Below are 18517 nucleotides of genomic sequence, written 5' to 3' on the forward strand. Positions count from 1 at the left end.
TTATTCCTCCATCTTGTGTACTGAGTCTTGCAAAGATTAATAGTTCAAGAGGCAGAAGAATGCTTAATTGCACACTCTCTACTTTGCTACTCTGTTCTTTTCTTGGTTTGTGTATATTTTCTTTCTCATGTATCATCTATATATATATATATATATATATTTATATTTTTTGGTAAACACCGGCTAAAGAAGCAGAAGGCACCTGGAGAAGTCTGAGATGGCTCACTAGCCTTGTAATAAAACAGTTCTTTCACCTTCCTTTCCCCAGCATGGACAGCTAGACCACCACACACGGCAGGGGAGAGGGTTTTTTTTGTTTTGTTTTTTTTGTTTTTGTTTTTTTTTTTTTTTTTACAGTCTGGTCATAGAAAGAAAGCAGCTAATCAAAAAAGAAAATCCTTCAAAAAAGAAAAGCCTTAAATAAATCTGTTTTTTTTTTCATAGAATCTAAATGTATTTGTAAGAAAATAAATGAAAAAGAAAAAATCTAAAGCATTGAAATGATTTGGAAAAAAAAATAATTGATACATGCTATGAACAACACTATGAACACATACATGTACAAACTTGCCTTGCAGTTTTAGCAACCAAAATAGAAGCCATCTCATTTAATGGCAACATGCTTTCCTTCCTTTACCTGTCGTGGCCACTAGGTGGCAATAAAACAACATCTGGAACTGGCCTTGACTGGAGACATGCGCAGTGGTTGGATATAGTGGCTCTGCATATTCTGTTGATGGGCTTTGTTCTACGATGAGAAGGGGCTGGTGAGGATGGCGGTGATGTGTATAGAGTGAGAAAGAGAGAATTCCTCAGAACCACAGCCCTCCTTCACGTCGACTCAATCTGTTTCCTTCTAGAACCTGAGAGAGTTTGTTGGGGCTGGGGACGAGCCAGGGCCCAGGGGAAAGGCTGGGGCTGTTGGGGTTCTCCTGGAGGTCACTGGGGTTTAGGGACCACCGCGCACCAGCCAAAGAGACACTGGCTGCTGACACACTGACTTCAGAGAAGCTGAACAATGACTCGGCATCAGACAGGCTACTATTATCATCCAAAGGCATGAGAAAGGAGAAGGGTGCTCTCTGAGGGACCCCGATCACATCTTCTGTGAACTCGTTTTCAGTAATGTTACCATTTTCTCTTTTTCCCACCTTTTTTCTCTCCCTCCTTTCATGTTTCCCTCTTGACTCTGGCCGGTCAGTGGTGCTATTTCTGTTTTCTCGCCTTCCCTCCTTTTTTCTCCTGCTCATATCCAGCTGGTCAGTGGCGATATGGCCGTTTTCTGTATTTCCCTCCTTTTTTCGCTCCCGTCTTTCATCCCTCCCCTCTCTGTCTCTTGATTCTGTTAGGTCCGCTTTCTCTTCCTTTAAATGCAAACTTTTTCGCTCTTCTCTTTCGTCTCTTTCAACACTTCTGCCCCTTCCTTTGCTCCTTCTGTCCCCTGAACTCCTCCCCTTCTCCCTCTGTCCCCTCTGCTCTGCCTCCTCCTCCTCCATCTGAGCTTTTTTGGTTGAACTCTGTGTTTGTCTCTCTCTCTTTCTCCCTGAGTGGGATCTGGGTGTGACACTGGCTGACTCGGCTCCGCCCCTCTCAATGTCAGGAACACCTCTTCTCTCCTCCTTCTCCACCTCTGTCCCTCCTCGGCTGCCGCCTCCTTTCCTCCACCCTTCTCTCCTCTCTGCTCCTCGGTCATCCTCCTTCGGGATGCTCTTGGTCAGAGAGAAAGCTACTGAAGCCACACCCGGCTCCTCGGAACAGAGGGAGGAGGGGGAGGCTGCTCCGCCTTCATGGTCTGAGAGAGAGAGAGAGAGAGAGAGAGAGAGAGAGAGAGAGATGGGTTTTGATATGGCTGTAGAAAACTTGCTTCATGCTTCTTTCCTAGTTTGACTTACAAACCACATGTGCTTCCAGCCTGAAGCCCAGCTCCTAATGGCCTTTCGTTTAAATACGTCTGTCACATAGCAGCTTCCATAGATCCAATACTTTTGGCATGTATTATTTAACACTTAAGTATGAATACAAGGACAGCTATGTTCCACCAAAACACACCATCAATGCTCTTAATATCAGTTATGTAGAAAACATAATGAGAAATCAGCAGACTAACAAAAGCAGATGCCAAAATAAAATCTACATCTCCACATTGTACAACCTAAGGCTTAAATGTGTCAGAAAGGGCTCCCTATTCACTGTTTCCTATATTACTCCCTGTACAGGAAGCGATTATAAGGAACTGAATTCAGGAGGAATGTCCACTAGTGTATATGGGTTGTAAGCTACCTTTCTGTGGTGCATTTTGGGATTGTTTGAGTCTACTGAAAATTGTATGCTATGTTTTAGGACACTACTGCAAAACGGCAGAACTCCACAATAGTGCACTATAGAATAGGGTTGGGTGGTATAATGATGATACCGTATACTGTGGTATATAAAAATGTGGACGGTATCTCAAAATGAGGGCAGTATTTATGACGTGTGTGTTGTGTCAAACTTCTGTTCTGTGTCCTTAAAAGTCAGCTAAAATGTTCATGTGCCTTTAAGAGAGCCACAGGGAGGGGGCGCTGCGGGAGCTCAATGACTGCTGATGTCACAGTCTGAAAACGGGTGGAGAAAAGCACAAGCCCAGTAGCCCACTGCAGTTGTAAGTTTAGCGCTGAGTTTCGGTTAAAAGAGTGAGGAAGAAAGCTGTAAACAGACAAAATTCTCAGAAAATATATATGGCTTTATCCTCTAAATATGTCTGTTTTGAGCCTCAGTTTGCTGACAAATCTGCTGTGGTATGTTAAACAAGTGCCTGTTAGCGCCAGCTGTGCTTCTAAACAGTGTACACCGTCTTATCTCGCTTGTTTTTTTTTTTTGTACTTTTCTGTTCCTTCAGCCCCAGTTGCTGAAATTTGCTCTCTGAGCGGGCACTGTCGGAATGTGTTTAGCTAAATTCACTCAAATTTGTGCTCACAGATATAAGGCCCAGCGCAGCCTGACAGAGCACCCCCTCCCCACGGTAATACCATCCATCCATCCATCCATTATCTGTAACCGCTTATCCAATTTAGGGTCGCGGGGGGTCCAGAGCCTACCTGGAATCATTGGGCGCAAGGCGGGAATACTCCCTGGAGGGGGCGCCAGTCCTTCACAGGGCAACACAGACACATTCACACCTACGGACACTTTCGAGTCACCAATCCACCTGCAACGTGTGTTTTTGGACTGTGGGAGGAAACCAGAGCACCCAGAGGAAACCCACGCGGAGAACACACCAACTCCTCACAGACAGTCACCCGGAGCGGGAATCGAACCCACAACCTCCAGGCCCCTGGAGCTGTGTGACTACGACACTACCTGCTGCGCCACCGTGCCACCCCACGGTAATACCGTATACCGAGATAATATTTTGAGACGGTATGACGGTATGAAAAATGTGGATACCGCCCATCCCTACAATAGAATAGGGAACATTTTCAGACAGCGCAGAACAGTTGGTACCACTGGCTGGATTTACATTAAACATATGAAACATTCATTGCATGGAACGTGCAGCCACAGTTGCTCACCCTGGATATTTAGATATGTTTAAACTGAATTACAGAAGTTTACATATACATTATATATATATAAATATTACATTGTATATTTAATATATTAATATAGCCATAAAAAAGAATGCATTTTTTAAGCAACAAGAAATTCATTCTTCATGTCTACCGGACGTCTACGATTTGTAGACACTACACTATAGATTACATACTTGTTGTAATTGGACACACGAGCTTTGTTATATGGAGAATGAAGGGCCTAATGTAGCTAAAGCATATGAGCTACACTTCCACACTATTCAAAAGTGGAAGAATCATCTGTTAAATTATGCAATGATCAACAATTCGATTCCATTTTTTGATAGATGATAGAAAAAAAATGAAATTGGTGCTCCCTCTTCACTTAGATTGGATGCATAAATGAACCAGCCCACACAAAAAAACTGTTAAAATTGACATAATGCATTTCACTCAAACTAAAATAAGTGACTCTCAAAAATAAATAAATAAAATGGCAATGACAAGATGAAGATTAAGGGTCATCTCCAGCAGTCATGCAGAGACCAAAAGCAGGGAGAAAATGATTGTGGCAAAACCCATTGGTGCAAATGCAAACAAACTGAAAAGAAAGAAAGGGAAAACTAACAGGAACGGCTACCAACCGCGTGTTTTCTGTCCGGCCGATGACATAGAAGCAAGGCTCACCCTGCTTGGAGTTGGTCATGCAGAGCGATAAGCTGGAAAGCTCCACTGAGAGACACAGAGAGAGACAGAGAAAAAGAGAGCGAGAGACAGAGAGAGGCCAGCAAAGTGGAGGATTGTGAGAAACATAGGGGGTAAAACAGAGGAGGGAGAAGAAAAAAAATCCCAAAGCAGAGTTAGGAAAAGGTGAATAGAAAGTTCACCATTGCAGTGAAAGTAAACAGAGAGATTCCCCACCAGATACAAGACCAAGGAAAGCTTATAAAAAGCAAAGCTAATCAGTCAGCTGTAAATAAAGACTGCCCACGTGCTGTCAGTCCCTCTCTGCTCACCATAGTCCGGTACATAGCCGTTTCCTTTCTTCAGGACTAGGTGGATGAGGTGTCCTCCTTTACGGATCTGTTCCACGGCCTGACTGTGGGTCATTCCTGACGTACTGTCCCCGTTAATCTCCACCAGCTGATCGCTCACCTGAGCACCAGGAAACACAGCTCTGCATTACTCAACCTTCCCCCTTTGGGGCACTATACAGCACTGTTGGTTTACTATATTCAAACAGCTGGTAGAAATATAAATTAATACAAATAAAAGCAAACATTAATATAGCAAATATCACAATGTGATGACAATCATTCTACAGGTCACTGTGTAGTACAAACCAGATTCCAAAAAAAAGTTGTGACACTAAAATTGTGAATAAAAACTGAATGCAATGATGTGGAGATGGCAAATGTCAATATTTTATTCATAATAGAACATAGATGACAGATCAAAAGTTTAATTTGAGTAAATGTAACATTTTAAAGGAAAATGTGTTGATTCAAAATTTCACAGTGTCAACAAATCCCAAAAAAGTTGGGACAATTAGCAATAAGTGGCTGGAAAAAGGAAATTGAGCATATAACGAACAGCTGGAAGACCAATTAACACTAATTAGGTCAATTGACAACATGATTGGGTATAAAAAGAGCTTCTCAGAGTGTCAGTGTCTCTCTGAAGCCAAGATGGTAAGAGGATCACCAATTCCACCATTGTTGCACAGAAAGTGCAGCAATATCAGAATGGTGTTACCCAGTGTAAAATAGCAAAGACTTTTAAGTTATCATGTATGTATGTATCTTTACACTTATATAGCGCCTTTCTAGACACCAAAGGGCGCTTTACAATCCACACTGCTCAAAACACTCAATCCACACACTCACTGGCGAGAAGAGGCAGCCAAACGCGCATAGCATACTCTCGACCAGGAACGACCGTCCACCTGGAAGACTGCATCGAGCACTAGGGTTTAACCCAGGACAGAGCGCCAATCCATATCTGGGCTCACACACATTCATTCACATACACACTCATTCACTCACACACCAGGACAGTTATTAGAGAAGCCAATTCACCTACCCTCCATGTTTTTGGACTGTGGGAGGAAACCCACGCAGACACGGGGAGAACATGGAAACTCCACCCAGATGGGACTTGAACCCAAGATCCCAGTGCTGGGAGGCGAATGTGCTAACCACTAAGCCACCATGCCGCCAAATCATGCAACCGTGCATAACATCATCAAAAGATTCAGAGAATCTGGAACAATTGCTGTGCGTAAGGGTCAAGGCTGTAAAACTCTACTGGATGCTCGCGATCTCCAGGCCCTTAAACATCACTGCACCTCAAACAGGAATGCCACTGTCAAGGAAATAACAGAATGGGCTCAGGAATACTTCCAGAAAGCATTGTCAGTGAACACAATCCACCGTGCCATCCGCCGTTGCCAGCTGAAACTCTACAGTGCAAAGAGGAAGCCATTTCTACGCAAACTCCACAAGCTCAGACTCCCGTTCTGCACTGGGCCAGGGGTCAGGGGTCTTTTAAAATGGAGTGTGGCAAAATGGAAGACTGTTCTGTGGTCAGATGAGTCACGATTTGAAGTTCTTCATGGAACACTGGGACGCCATGTCATCCGGACCAGAGGGACAATGGATAACCCAAGTTGTTATCAACGCTCCGTTCAGAAGCCTGCATCACTGATGGTATGGGGTTGCATGAGTGCTTGTGGCATGGAAAGCTTGCATGTCTGGAAAGGCACCATTAATGCAGAGAACTATGTTCAGGTTCTAGAACAACATATGCTCCCATCTAGACGTCATCACTTTCAGGGAAGACCCTGCATTTTTCAACAAGATAATGCCAGACCACATTCTGCAGCAATCACAACATCATGGCTACGTAGGAGAAGGATCCGGGGACTGAAATGGCCAGCCTGCAGTCCAGATCTTTTACCTATAGAGAACATTCGGCGCATCATAAAGAGGAAGGTGGAACAAAGAAGGCCCAAGACGATTGAACAGTTAAGAGGCCTGTATTAGACATGAATGGGAGAGCATTCCTATTTCTATACTCCTCTGTCCCCAGACATCTGTTGAGTGTTGTAAGAAGGGGGGGATGCCACACAGTGTTAAAAAATGGCCTTGTCCCAACTTTGTTTGTTGACGCCATGAAATTTTGAAACAACATATTTTTCCCTTAAAATTATACATTCTGTCAGTTTAAACTTTTGATCTGTGATTTGTGTTCTATTCTGAATAAAAGATTAGATGTTGGCACCTCCACATCATTGCATTCCGGTTTTATTCACAATTTGTTTAGTGTCCCAACTTTTTTGGAATCCGGTTTGTATATAATGTTATATTTATCATGTTAACAGTAACATTGTCATATCGCCCACCATAGTGTAAACTAACCTGTATTTTCTGACTGCGAGATGCTGGGCCCCCTTCCATCAAACCCAACACATACAGACCCATGTTGTACTCACTCCCTCCTCTCAAACTGAAGCCAAAACCTGTAGGACCTCTCTCTAAATCTACACTGTAATACCGAGGATCCTGAGAGAGAGACCAGAGAGATGGATGAGAAAGAGTGATGCTAGGTAGCAAAACAAATCTAATCTTCATATTTGAAGCCTTGTGAATACCACGTAGTATAGATGTTATGCTGTTGTTTGTACATTAAAATACTTTACACAAATAACCCACCTTTTGTTTGGATTTAGGTCCTTTTTTTAACCTGCTGTCCGGATCAAAATCTGTGTATTCTGAGAGGTTGGAAGGATCTGATGAAGAAGGAAAATGACTTATAATCCCTTACAAAATCAAAACATACATCACTGGAGCCCTCTAGAGGGCACAGTGTTGTACAGAATGTTGCAAAGATTATTTAAAAAATTTATCTAGGAAAAGAGAGTACATATAAGAGTTGTGCACTGCAATTAGTAGCTCTTCAATATACAAAATAGGTTGAATAGGTAAAATGCAGCCTCAAACAGACTGAATTGTTCCTGTACATTTTGTCAGGTATGTGTACATTAAAAAAACTTCAGAAACCATTACTTATGTTCAGTTGTGTAAACATATAACGTTCAATGATATTTTGAGTAGTTTCTGATGCTAATAGGGTTTACTTCTACACAAATATACAGGCACTTGATTTTAAAAAATATACTGAAGTTTTGATGAGAGAATGCATTCTGAATACCCATCCCTGTCTCTTGTGAATTAGGGTGTACATACTGGTGTTGGACCGTGGGATGATGGTGAGCCGCAGTGTGTTCCCCGCTCTCCGCAGAATCTGAGCCAGCTCTCTGTGAGGCAGGGTCACCACAGACCTACCCTCTACCGCCTCCAGCTGGTCCCCATGCTGAATTTGACCACTCCGAGCTGCAGGACTGCCCCTCCGCACCGTCACAAACCTGTGAGAGAACAGTGATGAGGCTGGGTGGGGGGTGGAGAGGGGGGAGAGAGGAAGAAGAGAAACATTAAAATCAGAAATCTTTCTAATTGGTTAACATATGCATCACTATATATCTGTGGTCAACATATCGTTGCTGTCCAATGAAAAACATTTATCTCCATTTTCGTTAATTTTTAGTTTGCCACATTATTTATATAGACCAGCTGTCCTTCAAATTTTGTAAATATTTCATGATGAATGAACCAAATTTATGTGGTATAAAATCTCTCTACATTTTCTTCCGTTACAAGCCCAAAGTGGAGTTTTCTTCTCCCGTAAAGCTGCTATTTTGGAGACACATGAATTTCATTGGACAATCACATTATGTTAGATTATGGTAGTGCTACACAGCAAATTCTTTACCCAACACATGCAGTCAGTTTCAAAGTCAAATATGCACAAATGTTCCTTTTAGCATACATTGTTACTACTTTGTTTTCTACTCAAGCCACAGTACTTGGCTAAACAACTGTTTATTCAACATTCCTTCAGAACTGAAGGTTATTAATAGGTAGTTTGTCCCTTTTGCTGAGGTAACAGCTTCTACTCTTCTGAAAAGGCTTTTTGTCCTAGACTGGCTGTTGCTGTGAGAATTTGATGGCTTTGAGCTATGAGAATACAGATGAGGTCAGGTAACAATGTCAGATGATTAGTTGCATTGTGCTTCAACATTGCAGCACACGGCAAAACACCAGGGGGCTTGTGTTGCGTTCCATTTGATGTCAGCGTTTCTGAGTTCTGAGAATGCTACCCACAAGTCCCACAAGAAAATTGGGGGGGGGGGATCCCCAACAAGCCGGAGATCAAAATCCAAGGTGGCTGCATGCACGTCAACAATATGTAAAAGTAGTTTCTCAATAAATCAGTTGTACATACAGTGTTTCCATGGTGTTTGTATCTATTGCTAATAATGCTAACAGAGAGTAAGCTAACCAGGAAAACATGGGGCATTGGGTTTTCTGAATGCCTAACTAGACCATGCTCAACTTGGGTTTGACATCATTTCCAGCTCTGACTTCAGACTTACGAGGTAAATGGAAAGCAGCATTATACGTTTCTAGCTGATGCCTGGCATTGAGCATTGTACCTTAAAGACGAATCTACGGCTCCAGTGTGTCCCTTTCTCTAATTCTTTTTTTATAGCCATTATGCACAACTAAAGGTCTGTATCAGCAATGGGTGATATTAAGACAAATTAGCTGCTATGTAAGAGGTATCTACAAATCTGTAGATATAGACTATCATTATGTATGGAATACTGCACAGAATGTCAAAAGCTAACTTTTATTATACCTAACAATGGCAAGGCAAAACTATGGTGGTGAAAGAATCATGGTGTTCACAAGCTTCAGTTACTGGTCAGCTAAATTTGCATTGTAGCTCCAATGTGAAATGAAGACACCAAACATGTTGACTGACTCCATTTGGAACAGGAAACCCCCAACTGGGACTTAAACCTGGAACCCTCACATTAACAACCTGATGTTCTACCAAATGGCATATCCAGGCCCTGTTTCAGCTTCATTGTTTGTCATTGGAGGGACTGCTAATGACAGTCAGAATTAACAAAGCAAAGCTGACTAATGTTTTCCTTCATTGAAAATAAAATCTGTGGCAATTCACAATGCCCCAAGATATGTAAATGGTAGCGTACATGGCTCCGGATCAGAAAAAATTGAAATTGTGCACCTTCATGTTGCTGAACTATTCCTTTAAAGAAAAAAAAGTCTGTCTCTTGCTATGAGGACACGCATGCATAATCAGGGCATATATTAGTCAAGTGCAGTCCAAAATAGTCCCCTCAGCCTCAAAAAGGCGACACATAGCGACAGCTCTGCTAATAATTGATGACTGATTTAATAATTGAATGTGGCTCGCATGTCCGACGCTGACGTGAAGCGAAGCTCACGCTTCACAGCAGCCGGGTTTCACACTCGCTTCTGCTCAAAAACACACACATCTCCTGTTGGGCTGGAGACCAGCTGTGTGTGTGTTGGTGTGTGGGGTCAGGGCTGTAGGGCTTGGTCTTGCTTGTAACGTGATGCTGCTTCTGTGGCGAACGCTGGCGTGAGACCAGAGTCAAAATGCAACCCAATCCAGCTTCTGAGGGAAAACAAGTGGGAGCTATTGAAAAAAAAATGACCATGTTTTGGACAGGCGTGGCTTTATCACTCCATCACTTTCCCCTCTACTGTTTCAGTCGAACAAAAGCTCAATGTGGCGGTAAATAGCGACCTAAAAATGAATGAAAGGGGAAACTGCAAATTATAACAAAGACACACAGACTAACTTTCAGATGTAAACAACCCTTGCACACATATACATGTCCCAAATTCCACAGATGTGCACAACAGGACAGAACTAGAATAAAGGCTTTAACTCTTTTTTTTACCAGTAGCCTCAGTGCAATTTCAGCCTGTTTTGGAAGTGGTCCCTCCGTTGAAGTGTGCAGTTTTAGTGGATTATTCACCTATGTAGGGAAATTATCCATCCATCCATCCATCCATTATCTGTAACCGCTTATCCAATTTAGGGTCGCGGGGGTCCAGAGCCTACCTGGAATCATCGGGCGCAAGGCGGGAATACACCCTGGAGGGGGCGCCAGTCCTTCACAGGGCAACACAGACACACACACATTCACTCACACCTAAGGACACTTTCGAGTCGCCAATCCACCTGCAACGTGTGTTTTTGGACTGTGGGAGGAAACTGGAGCACCCGGAGGAAACCCACGCGGACACGGGGAGAACACACCAACTCCTCACAGACAGTCACCCGGAGCGGGAATCGAACCCACAGCCTCCAGGCCCCTGGAGCTGTGTGACTGCGACACTACCTGCTGCACCATCGTGCCGCCCTTTAGGGAAATTATTAAGACTATATTTTATGGTTATGTCATTTCACAAATTGTTTTTATGGATCCACTGGAAGGTGGTGGCCATTTAAGTGGTTTGAACAGGCCTAAAAAAACCTATTGAATATTAACTAAATAAATTATGTTTTGTATTGTATTATGGTGTGATATACTGCAATAGAATAAGAAAAAAGTCAAATGCCCACCTGTGTGAGGCAGTATGGTATTTGTGTATGCATGTACTGTCCATTACAATTAGTTTGTATTGATTGGGTGTGTTTGTGTCTGCAGGGTAATATTTCCAGTGCAACAGTGGGAAAACCTCCGATACACAAGGCTGCAGACCAATTCTTCTGCTCCAGTAAGATGCAAATCAAAGGCAAGCGACCAAAGCTAACACAAACAGACACACACAGAAAAACACATCCCCAGCAGGGGGAATCTAAGTAAAAATTTTCTGTAGACAAATAGGCCAACAATCTCTGGACTGAATTCATAAACAGCAAACGCAGAGTAATTGCATGACCCTGATCAGACCGTTCTCTCTCTCTCTCTCTCTCTCTCTCTCTCTCTCTCTTTCAAGAATCAAACACAGGCTTCAATCAGAACTCTAGTGGGGGATACAACTTCCATATACCAAAAATAGCAAAGGGTTCAGAGAAATAGCACAAAACAATTATGAGAAAGTTGAATACAGTGAATTGTGTCTCCACTCACACTCACATCCAGGTGACTTGTGACTTGGCACAGACTTCCATGAAGTGACTTGTGAAAATCTGACACACAGCAAACCAGTGTCCCAAATCACATAAACAGGCATTCTCAATGAAGACGTGGAAGTGGTTAGATCAGGTTGCTTATATATAAAGCACATGTCATAAGTGCTATATTGAAATTAAGAGGTGATTTAGCCCAATGTGTTCTGCATAATTATGCTTCAAATGGTGTACGTGTCCCAGAGGCATCGACTAAAATTGGTGATCAAATGATCTAAGACTTTAACACTTTAAATCAAAAGTTCTGCGGTATTGGACTGAACAGTAACCCCTCACTTCAGGTGGGCTTAGAGAGATCAGAATATGCCTTTAAACCTCCGTGGCCTTTTGAGAACAGCCCCCTGAATTCCCCAGCTGCAGACTGAATGTGTGAAAGGCTGGATGTGGCACACTGCTCTCACATAGACGGCGGAATTAGAGCATTCACACATTTACTGAGCGCTGCTACAAACAGAATACTTAAACATCTAGCAAGCAGACACATTCTCCAGAGAGGCCTAGTGGCAATTTGCTGCCAATAAAAAGTACATGAGTGGGAAAGACAGCCATTTCAGAGTTTCACAGAGAAGATGCACGCCACTCTACACTTTCTCCTTTCTATCCATTTCTCTGAGAATATAGAACGTGCACAGTGTATGTGCATTAATCATGCACAAAAACACACACACACACACACACACATGCACATCAGAAGTACAAGTGCAGAGGCAGATGGGGGCATTATTTTTTCATTGTGTTGGAGAAGTTCTCTCTCTTAAGTATCCACCCATCTCCTGCTGGAAACTCTGAGAATCACCCTAAGGACCCGACAGTGTCCACAGACTATTTTCTGGGCTTTCAAAAGGAGCAGTTTCTTTCTTCTATTCTTTATGTTATTGGCTTTTTGAAGAGTGTGATAAAAGGATTTGATGTTATGATAATAAAGACAGCTTATCCTTAAATAAAAAGGTTAAATGCACAAACATTTACTACCATACTTAGCAAAACTTAGAGAGCGGAGGAACCATTGAATTCATTCTTTGTCTTTAAGCGCTTATCCAGTTCAGGGTCGCGGTGGGTCCTGAGTCTACCCTGAATTGGGCGCAAGGTGGGAATACACCCTGGAGGGGCGCTAGTCCCTCGCCGGGCAATGCACACCAACACATTCACTCACACCTATGGACATTTTTGAGTCACCAATCCACCTACCAACGTGTGTTTTTGGACTGTGGGAGGAAACCAGAGCCCCCAGAGGTAACCCACACAGACACAGGGAGAACACACCAAACTCGTCACAATCAGTCACACGGAACGGGTCCCTGGAGCTGTGTGACTGCGACACTACCTGCTGCACAAGCATCTATCAGCATTCACTCAAGTACAGTACATAAAATGTACATATAGATGTACATGTAAATGTACCTTTAAAGGTTTAGAGGCCAGCTGTGTGCCCTAAAGGTACATTACATTCTTTTCTCCAGAAGAAGAGGTGAATATTTCATTATAGAATTGTGCAAAATAAAACAATCATATGTTAAAACCAACCTGAATACTCTGAAAAGTTAGTGGTGTGACCAAAGTAGTACAAATTAATTATCTGAATAACCCAATGGACCCATCAGAACAAATCAAACACCCAGGTGTGCCATCACAGCCACAACATAAATCAGAGACCTAGACTTTATTTTATAGAAAACAAGCAAATCCACTCACAATGAGATATTATCCCCAAATCATTCATCCCTGTACAATGTTTTAATAGAGGCAACACACAGAGCATGAGTGAGTCAGAAGAGTTCAGTGCAATTCAGTTCAAAGCCCAGGTGAGCATGTGTGTTCTGTTGTGTGTGAAGTGTGTTGGAGCAGAAGAAATCCGTCACTCAGTGAGGGGTGTTCCCCGTCCGCCTGCTGCACTGTCTAACTAAGTGCTGGCGATTACAGAGGTAGACCAAAAAGCTGCATTATTCATCTTGTCCTCTATTATTAATACAAATGATCATACATTATTCACATCATGTCAAATACCATTGTTAATAAGTCGATCATTCAGTGGAGCGGGTTCCGTTAGTCTGTTTTTGTAGTGTACACAATTTAAACAACGTTAAGCAAGAATAAAAGCAGAGGATTCTTTTAAAAGAAACTCATGAATGCTTTCACTTCAATGCGAATATTAATATGAAATGGACAGATAACAAGAGTGATAATGCAGGGACGAACAGAGGGACACAGCTGGAGCCTCCGTTCGCAGCTGCCCTGCTTTTTCACACAAACAGAGAGAGAGAGAGAGAGAGAGAGAGATTAGACTCAGAGATTAGTCACTGCAGTAAGTCAGCACTTCAGCCCATAGCTTATGTTATATAAATTATCAAACATTTCCCAAAGAAACAAAACGTTTAAAGAGCAACAGAGAAGGTTCTCCAGTGAATATGTAGAGTGCAATACTCTGTAAACTTTGCTCAAGGCAGGGCAAATTCTTTATGGAATTCATTTTGTGTATGGGTGCATTGTCATGCTGAAACAGGAAAAGGACTTCCCCAAACAACGGCCACAAAATGGAAGCACGCATTTCTCTATCAAAGTTTTTCAAATACAGACCTTTAATCCACCTTTCCGTACTGGATTTTGTAATCATTGATAGGTATGACATTAGGTGGCTGATCAGTTAACAACTAGTGATTACAGAATCCAGGTCTGGAAACTGTTTAAAGCACCAGAATTTAAATGGCTCTATACTTCACTTTATATACAACCGCCACCACACTTTACGTTTAACATTGATAAAGGTACTTCGGCATCTGCCACCCTCAGAATCGTCTGTAAGATCTCAGTTTTGTGTGTGGCTACTCGTAATCATACTTCAGTGAGCTCTTCAGTACATTCCACTGCCTATGTTTGTTTAAGGAGATATGGCTGCAGGGTTAAATTTACACAGCTGTTGGTGAAACAGCTGTAACCACTAATTAGAAGGGGTGTCCACATATGTTGGGGCTCAGAATGCAGATTAAGATGTCATAAAAGGATGCTGCATGACAGGCATTACCTTCAATAATAATAATAATAATAATAATAACCCAGAGAAGGAAGATCACGATTTGTTGTTGTTAATATATTTTGTTGTACATCACTTAAAAATTTGTTAAAAACATCCGAACGGAGCCTTTACGCATAGCTAGTTACTTTCAGCACTTGTTTCAAAGACTAAAGAAAAGTGATCTGGTACTTATAAACCCACACACCATTAAAGAAAACCAGCTGGTATGTTTTGTGTTTCTGATTTTGTGCTGCAAATTGCGTAGAATGCAGAGACTTTAGAATGATCCCGCCTTCCTGTCTGTGTATCACCAATCACAACGCTGGAGCTACATTTATGGAAGAGCACAAATGTCCTGTTAAAAATAAACACAGAGAAATAAATGTAATGTGCCAAGTGGAAATGACTAAACACCACAATATTCTGCTCCTTGCTACTCAAACAATTATTAAAAATTATAATAAATTCTTAGTTAATTTTATTTATTTAGATACATTATTGCATTTGAGGCTGTTTGTTGTATTGCAGCCATCTTGTATTCTCCATATTAATGCCTATCATTTGTAATTCAGTCAATTTAATACTTATTTATTTCAGTGCTCTAATCCTATGTTTTGTTGTGTATGGTTTCACATGTCAGTGCCAAATGAAAATTCCAGTGTTATATCTCTTTCATGAATAAAGAAGCAAATTATATGTCCAAAGTTTGTGGACACCTCCTCATCCAACATTTCTCCTACTGTATTTTATGCTTTTTTTACAAAATGTACACTGTCCACAGTGGAAGCACCTTGCTGAACTGATGTATTAAAGAGGGTGTTCTAGTGCTACATTCCTAATTTTCCCACGAAACCATCCTGAACTCACACTTTCATTACCTTTATATAACAGCCCTATGGCTGTCACGGTGAAAGAATTTCCCGTACTGTGTTTTAACAGGTTTTAAAACTCCAATATGCGATATTACCGCGCCACATTATTGAATTCATCCTGATTCTAGTGCTACATTCCTAATTTTCCCAGGGAACCGTCCTGAACTCTTCCTTTTCAGGCTGCTCCATGACTCAGTGCTGGTGGAGGCAGTTGAGCCTATAGGTAGCTAGATGAGATCTCAAATTTCCCTGTTTCACAGCAACCTTTCTGGTACATACTTTGCATATTGCCTCATCTGAATTGCCTGGCTCCCCTTATCATGTGGTTGAAAGGTGAAACTGTCGCATTTGGTTTTGTGACTATGTTTGCTGCCATTGTGTCCATTTTATAAAATGAAGGTTGACATCTCAGTTGGGAAAAATTACACTCCTAACCTTTTTACGACTTTTTAAACAAATTTATTTAACATTCATCACACACCACAGATGTAGAACAAGAAAGAACATGCAATGAAAGGGAAAACATGTATACACTACGGTGGTCACGTTTCTTGCCATTTGTTGCGGTTGGCTGGTCAATAGCACGGTACTGCTGTATTGCAGTTACTGCGACAGCCCTAAAAAGCCCAAACACAAACACACATCAATTGTAACAGAAGCTCAATGCTCTAGAAATGCAAACTAAAACAAACTCCTTCAGAAGTAAAGGACAATAGAGGGAGGTTTCTGTGCTCCTCTAAAACAATGCTCAGATGTTTTTCATGGCTTTCCATCAAGAGTCTTCAAACAGCTCCTGTCGTGCAGTGCTTCCGGACGTTAATGAGAACTCTGTCATGCATGGATCCACTGCCACTGAGCTGATGAATAACTAGACATATCAAACAGGTGTTTTTTTTTTTTTTTTTTTTTTTTTACGAACACTACGGTGTTCTATAGGTGTGGATCGGGTCAGCGTGGTGTGTGGTAAATGCGAGTTACACATTAATGAACCACAGTCACTTCAGGTCAGGACTTAAAGCAACTGGAGGATCTTAGAGTTGCAATAGATCCTACAGAAGTCTGAATGAGGAAAGGTAATACAACAACACATACAAACACCCACACGCTCACAGCTACAGCTGGATGCAAGGTTTGGTAAAGCCTGGGTCAAATAAAGTTTTTCACTAAGAAAATCAACATAGCTTATGTTGTTGGTGATCAAATGATCTAAGACTTTAAATCAAAAGCTCTGCGGTATTGGACTGAACAGTAACCCCTCACTTCAGGTGGGCTTAGAGAGATCAGAATGTTGTTAAAAAAATATACAATAGAAAATGTGTTATAAATTTACACAGGTCACAACTTTAATATTAAATTCTGCAATAAACGGTAACTGTAAATTAAAAAGGAGCTAAAGTGTGTTCTCTGTAGAGAATTTTTAAATTTATTTTCTCTTAGAAAATCAACAGTGTCTGGGGCACTCTAACATTTGCACTGGCTTGATTGAGATGTACAAATCACATTCAGAAAATACTGTAAGTTTAGTAATGTACGTTTTTCTAATAAAAAATAAACAAACTACTACGTTTTTATGCCGTTTAGATTCAGAAATACAGACACTTCAAATTGGGTGTGGCCAACGAGTGCTAGAACACTACTCTGAAGCTGTTTTGTTATTGTTTTTTTTTCCTGCCCATATCTGGAATGCATTTACATTTAACACCATCAGTGCAAAGTCTTGTATCCCCGAAACTGAAATTTTTTCATTTGCAAACTAAAATTAAAGATAATTTTTAATTAAACAGTCCATTTGAATTAAAATTCTGATTTACACAGGTGATTGCCGATGTGTGAATGTGCGGGTGTGCCTGTTCTGTGTTGCCTGAGCTGCCTTTCAGTGCCCTTCCCTTCTGTTAGTAGGATCCCTTTTGATATTCTAATAGCTTCTTCAAGCAGGAGTCAGCACGAAAGAAAAGCCCATAAACACTTTTATCTCCCTCCCTGGACTCGTTCATCCTGTAGATTAAAACAGGCATCTGTTTAGAACATCACAGACACGAGAGGTTTCAAAGAACCAGTCTGTAGTATTCCACCACAGAAGAAAACATAAAAGTTCCTTACTGAATCTCACTCACACACACATAGCTGCATCACTCCTACAAATTAAAAAGCATCAGTGTGTACTTGCATAGTACTCTCTTATGTAAAGTTGTGCAAAAAAAACAATTGGGCACATATGAGATATATGCTATTTATGGGACTAGGCAAGCTTTAACAGCAGTAACAGTGCTGTGTGGAGATTAATGTTATTTATTTGTTCATAAATTGGTTACATTTCGTACTGAATATAACTATACTTGTTAAAACTTTTTTTTTGAAGTCTAACTGAATCTTTACCAATGAGTTGTTGAATGAAGGCCTTTATGAGATACATAAACAAGTCACTGCGCATTTCAAACTGCTGCTAACACCAAGTTTTAAACCGCATGAAATTAACTCTCTGCTGTTTGTTGAAAAACATATCATCTGTTATTTTAAAAACATGATGTGCTTAATATGACAAGGAACAAGAGGGTTAACTTTTACATCCAAATTACAGTGCTTCAGAGACACTGCACCACTTCTCACCCTTATTCTGTCATCCTATAATCCTAAAGGAAATGAAAAAGCAGGGGACAAATCTTTAATGAAGCATGATAATGAGCTAAACAAACAAAGCCTCCCTCAGAGGCCTCACCATTATGTGACTAACAAGCACCAAATACCACAACCATTCCAGTTACCAAACAGTGGAACCTAATCACACATTTGACCTACTAGCCTCAACTGCAGAGCTCGAACTCACACAGACACACACACACACAGACACACACACACACACACACACACACGTGTATTTCTCATAGCCCCTGGGGAAATAGAAACAGAAAATGTAATCTTATGTTTAATATTTCACCAAATGCAGCTTTTCTTCCCCAGGGTATGAACTCATCATCTGTAAACATATG

General features: G+C 41.3%; 1 protein-coding gene across 3 annotated transcripts in view; it reads right to left on the reverse strand.

The window, feature by feature from the left end:
- Positions 1-400: 400 nt before the first annotated feature.
- Positions 401-18517, reverse strand: part of magixa (MAGI family member, X-linked a) — a 65712-nt gene continuing 47595 nt past the window's right edge. For 2 of the 3 annotated variants that reach the window (XM_066644927.1, XM_066644928.1), the window contains exons 13-17: positions 7799-7999; positions 7265-7341; positions 6971-7114; positions 4568-4706; positions 401-1792 (exon numbers count right to left, since the gene is read on the reverse strand). In XM_066644927.1, coding sequence (XP_066501024.1) covers positions 813-1792; positions 4568-4706; positions 6971-7114; positions 7265-7341; positions 7799-7999 — 1541 coding nt within the window. In that variant the 3' untranslated portion in view covers positions 401-812. The remainder of the gene's footprint in view (positions 1793-4567; positions 4707-6970; positions 7115-7264; positions 7342-7798; positions 8000-18517) is intronic. The other variant, XM_066644929.1, reaches the window with a different exon arrangement.

This window comes from Hoplias malabaricus, chromosome 14, assembly GCF_029633855.1.
Source record: "Hoplias malabaricus isolate fHopMal1 chromosome 14, fHopMal1.hap1, whole genome shotgun sequence".
NCBI lineage: Eukaryota > Metazoa > Chordata > Actinopteri > Characiformes > Erythrinidae > Hoplias > Hoplias malabaricus.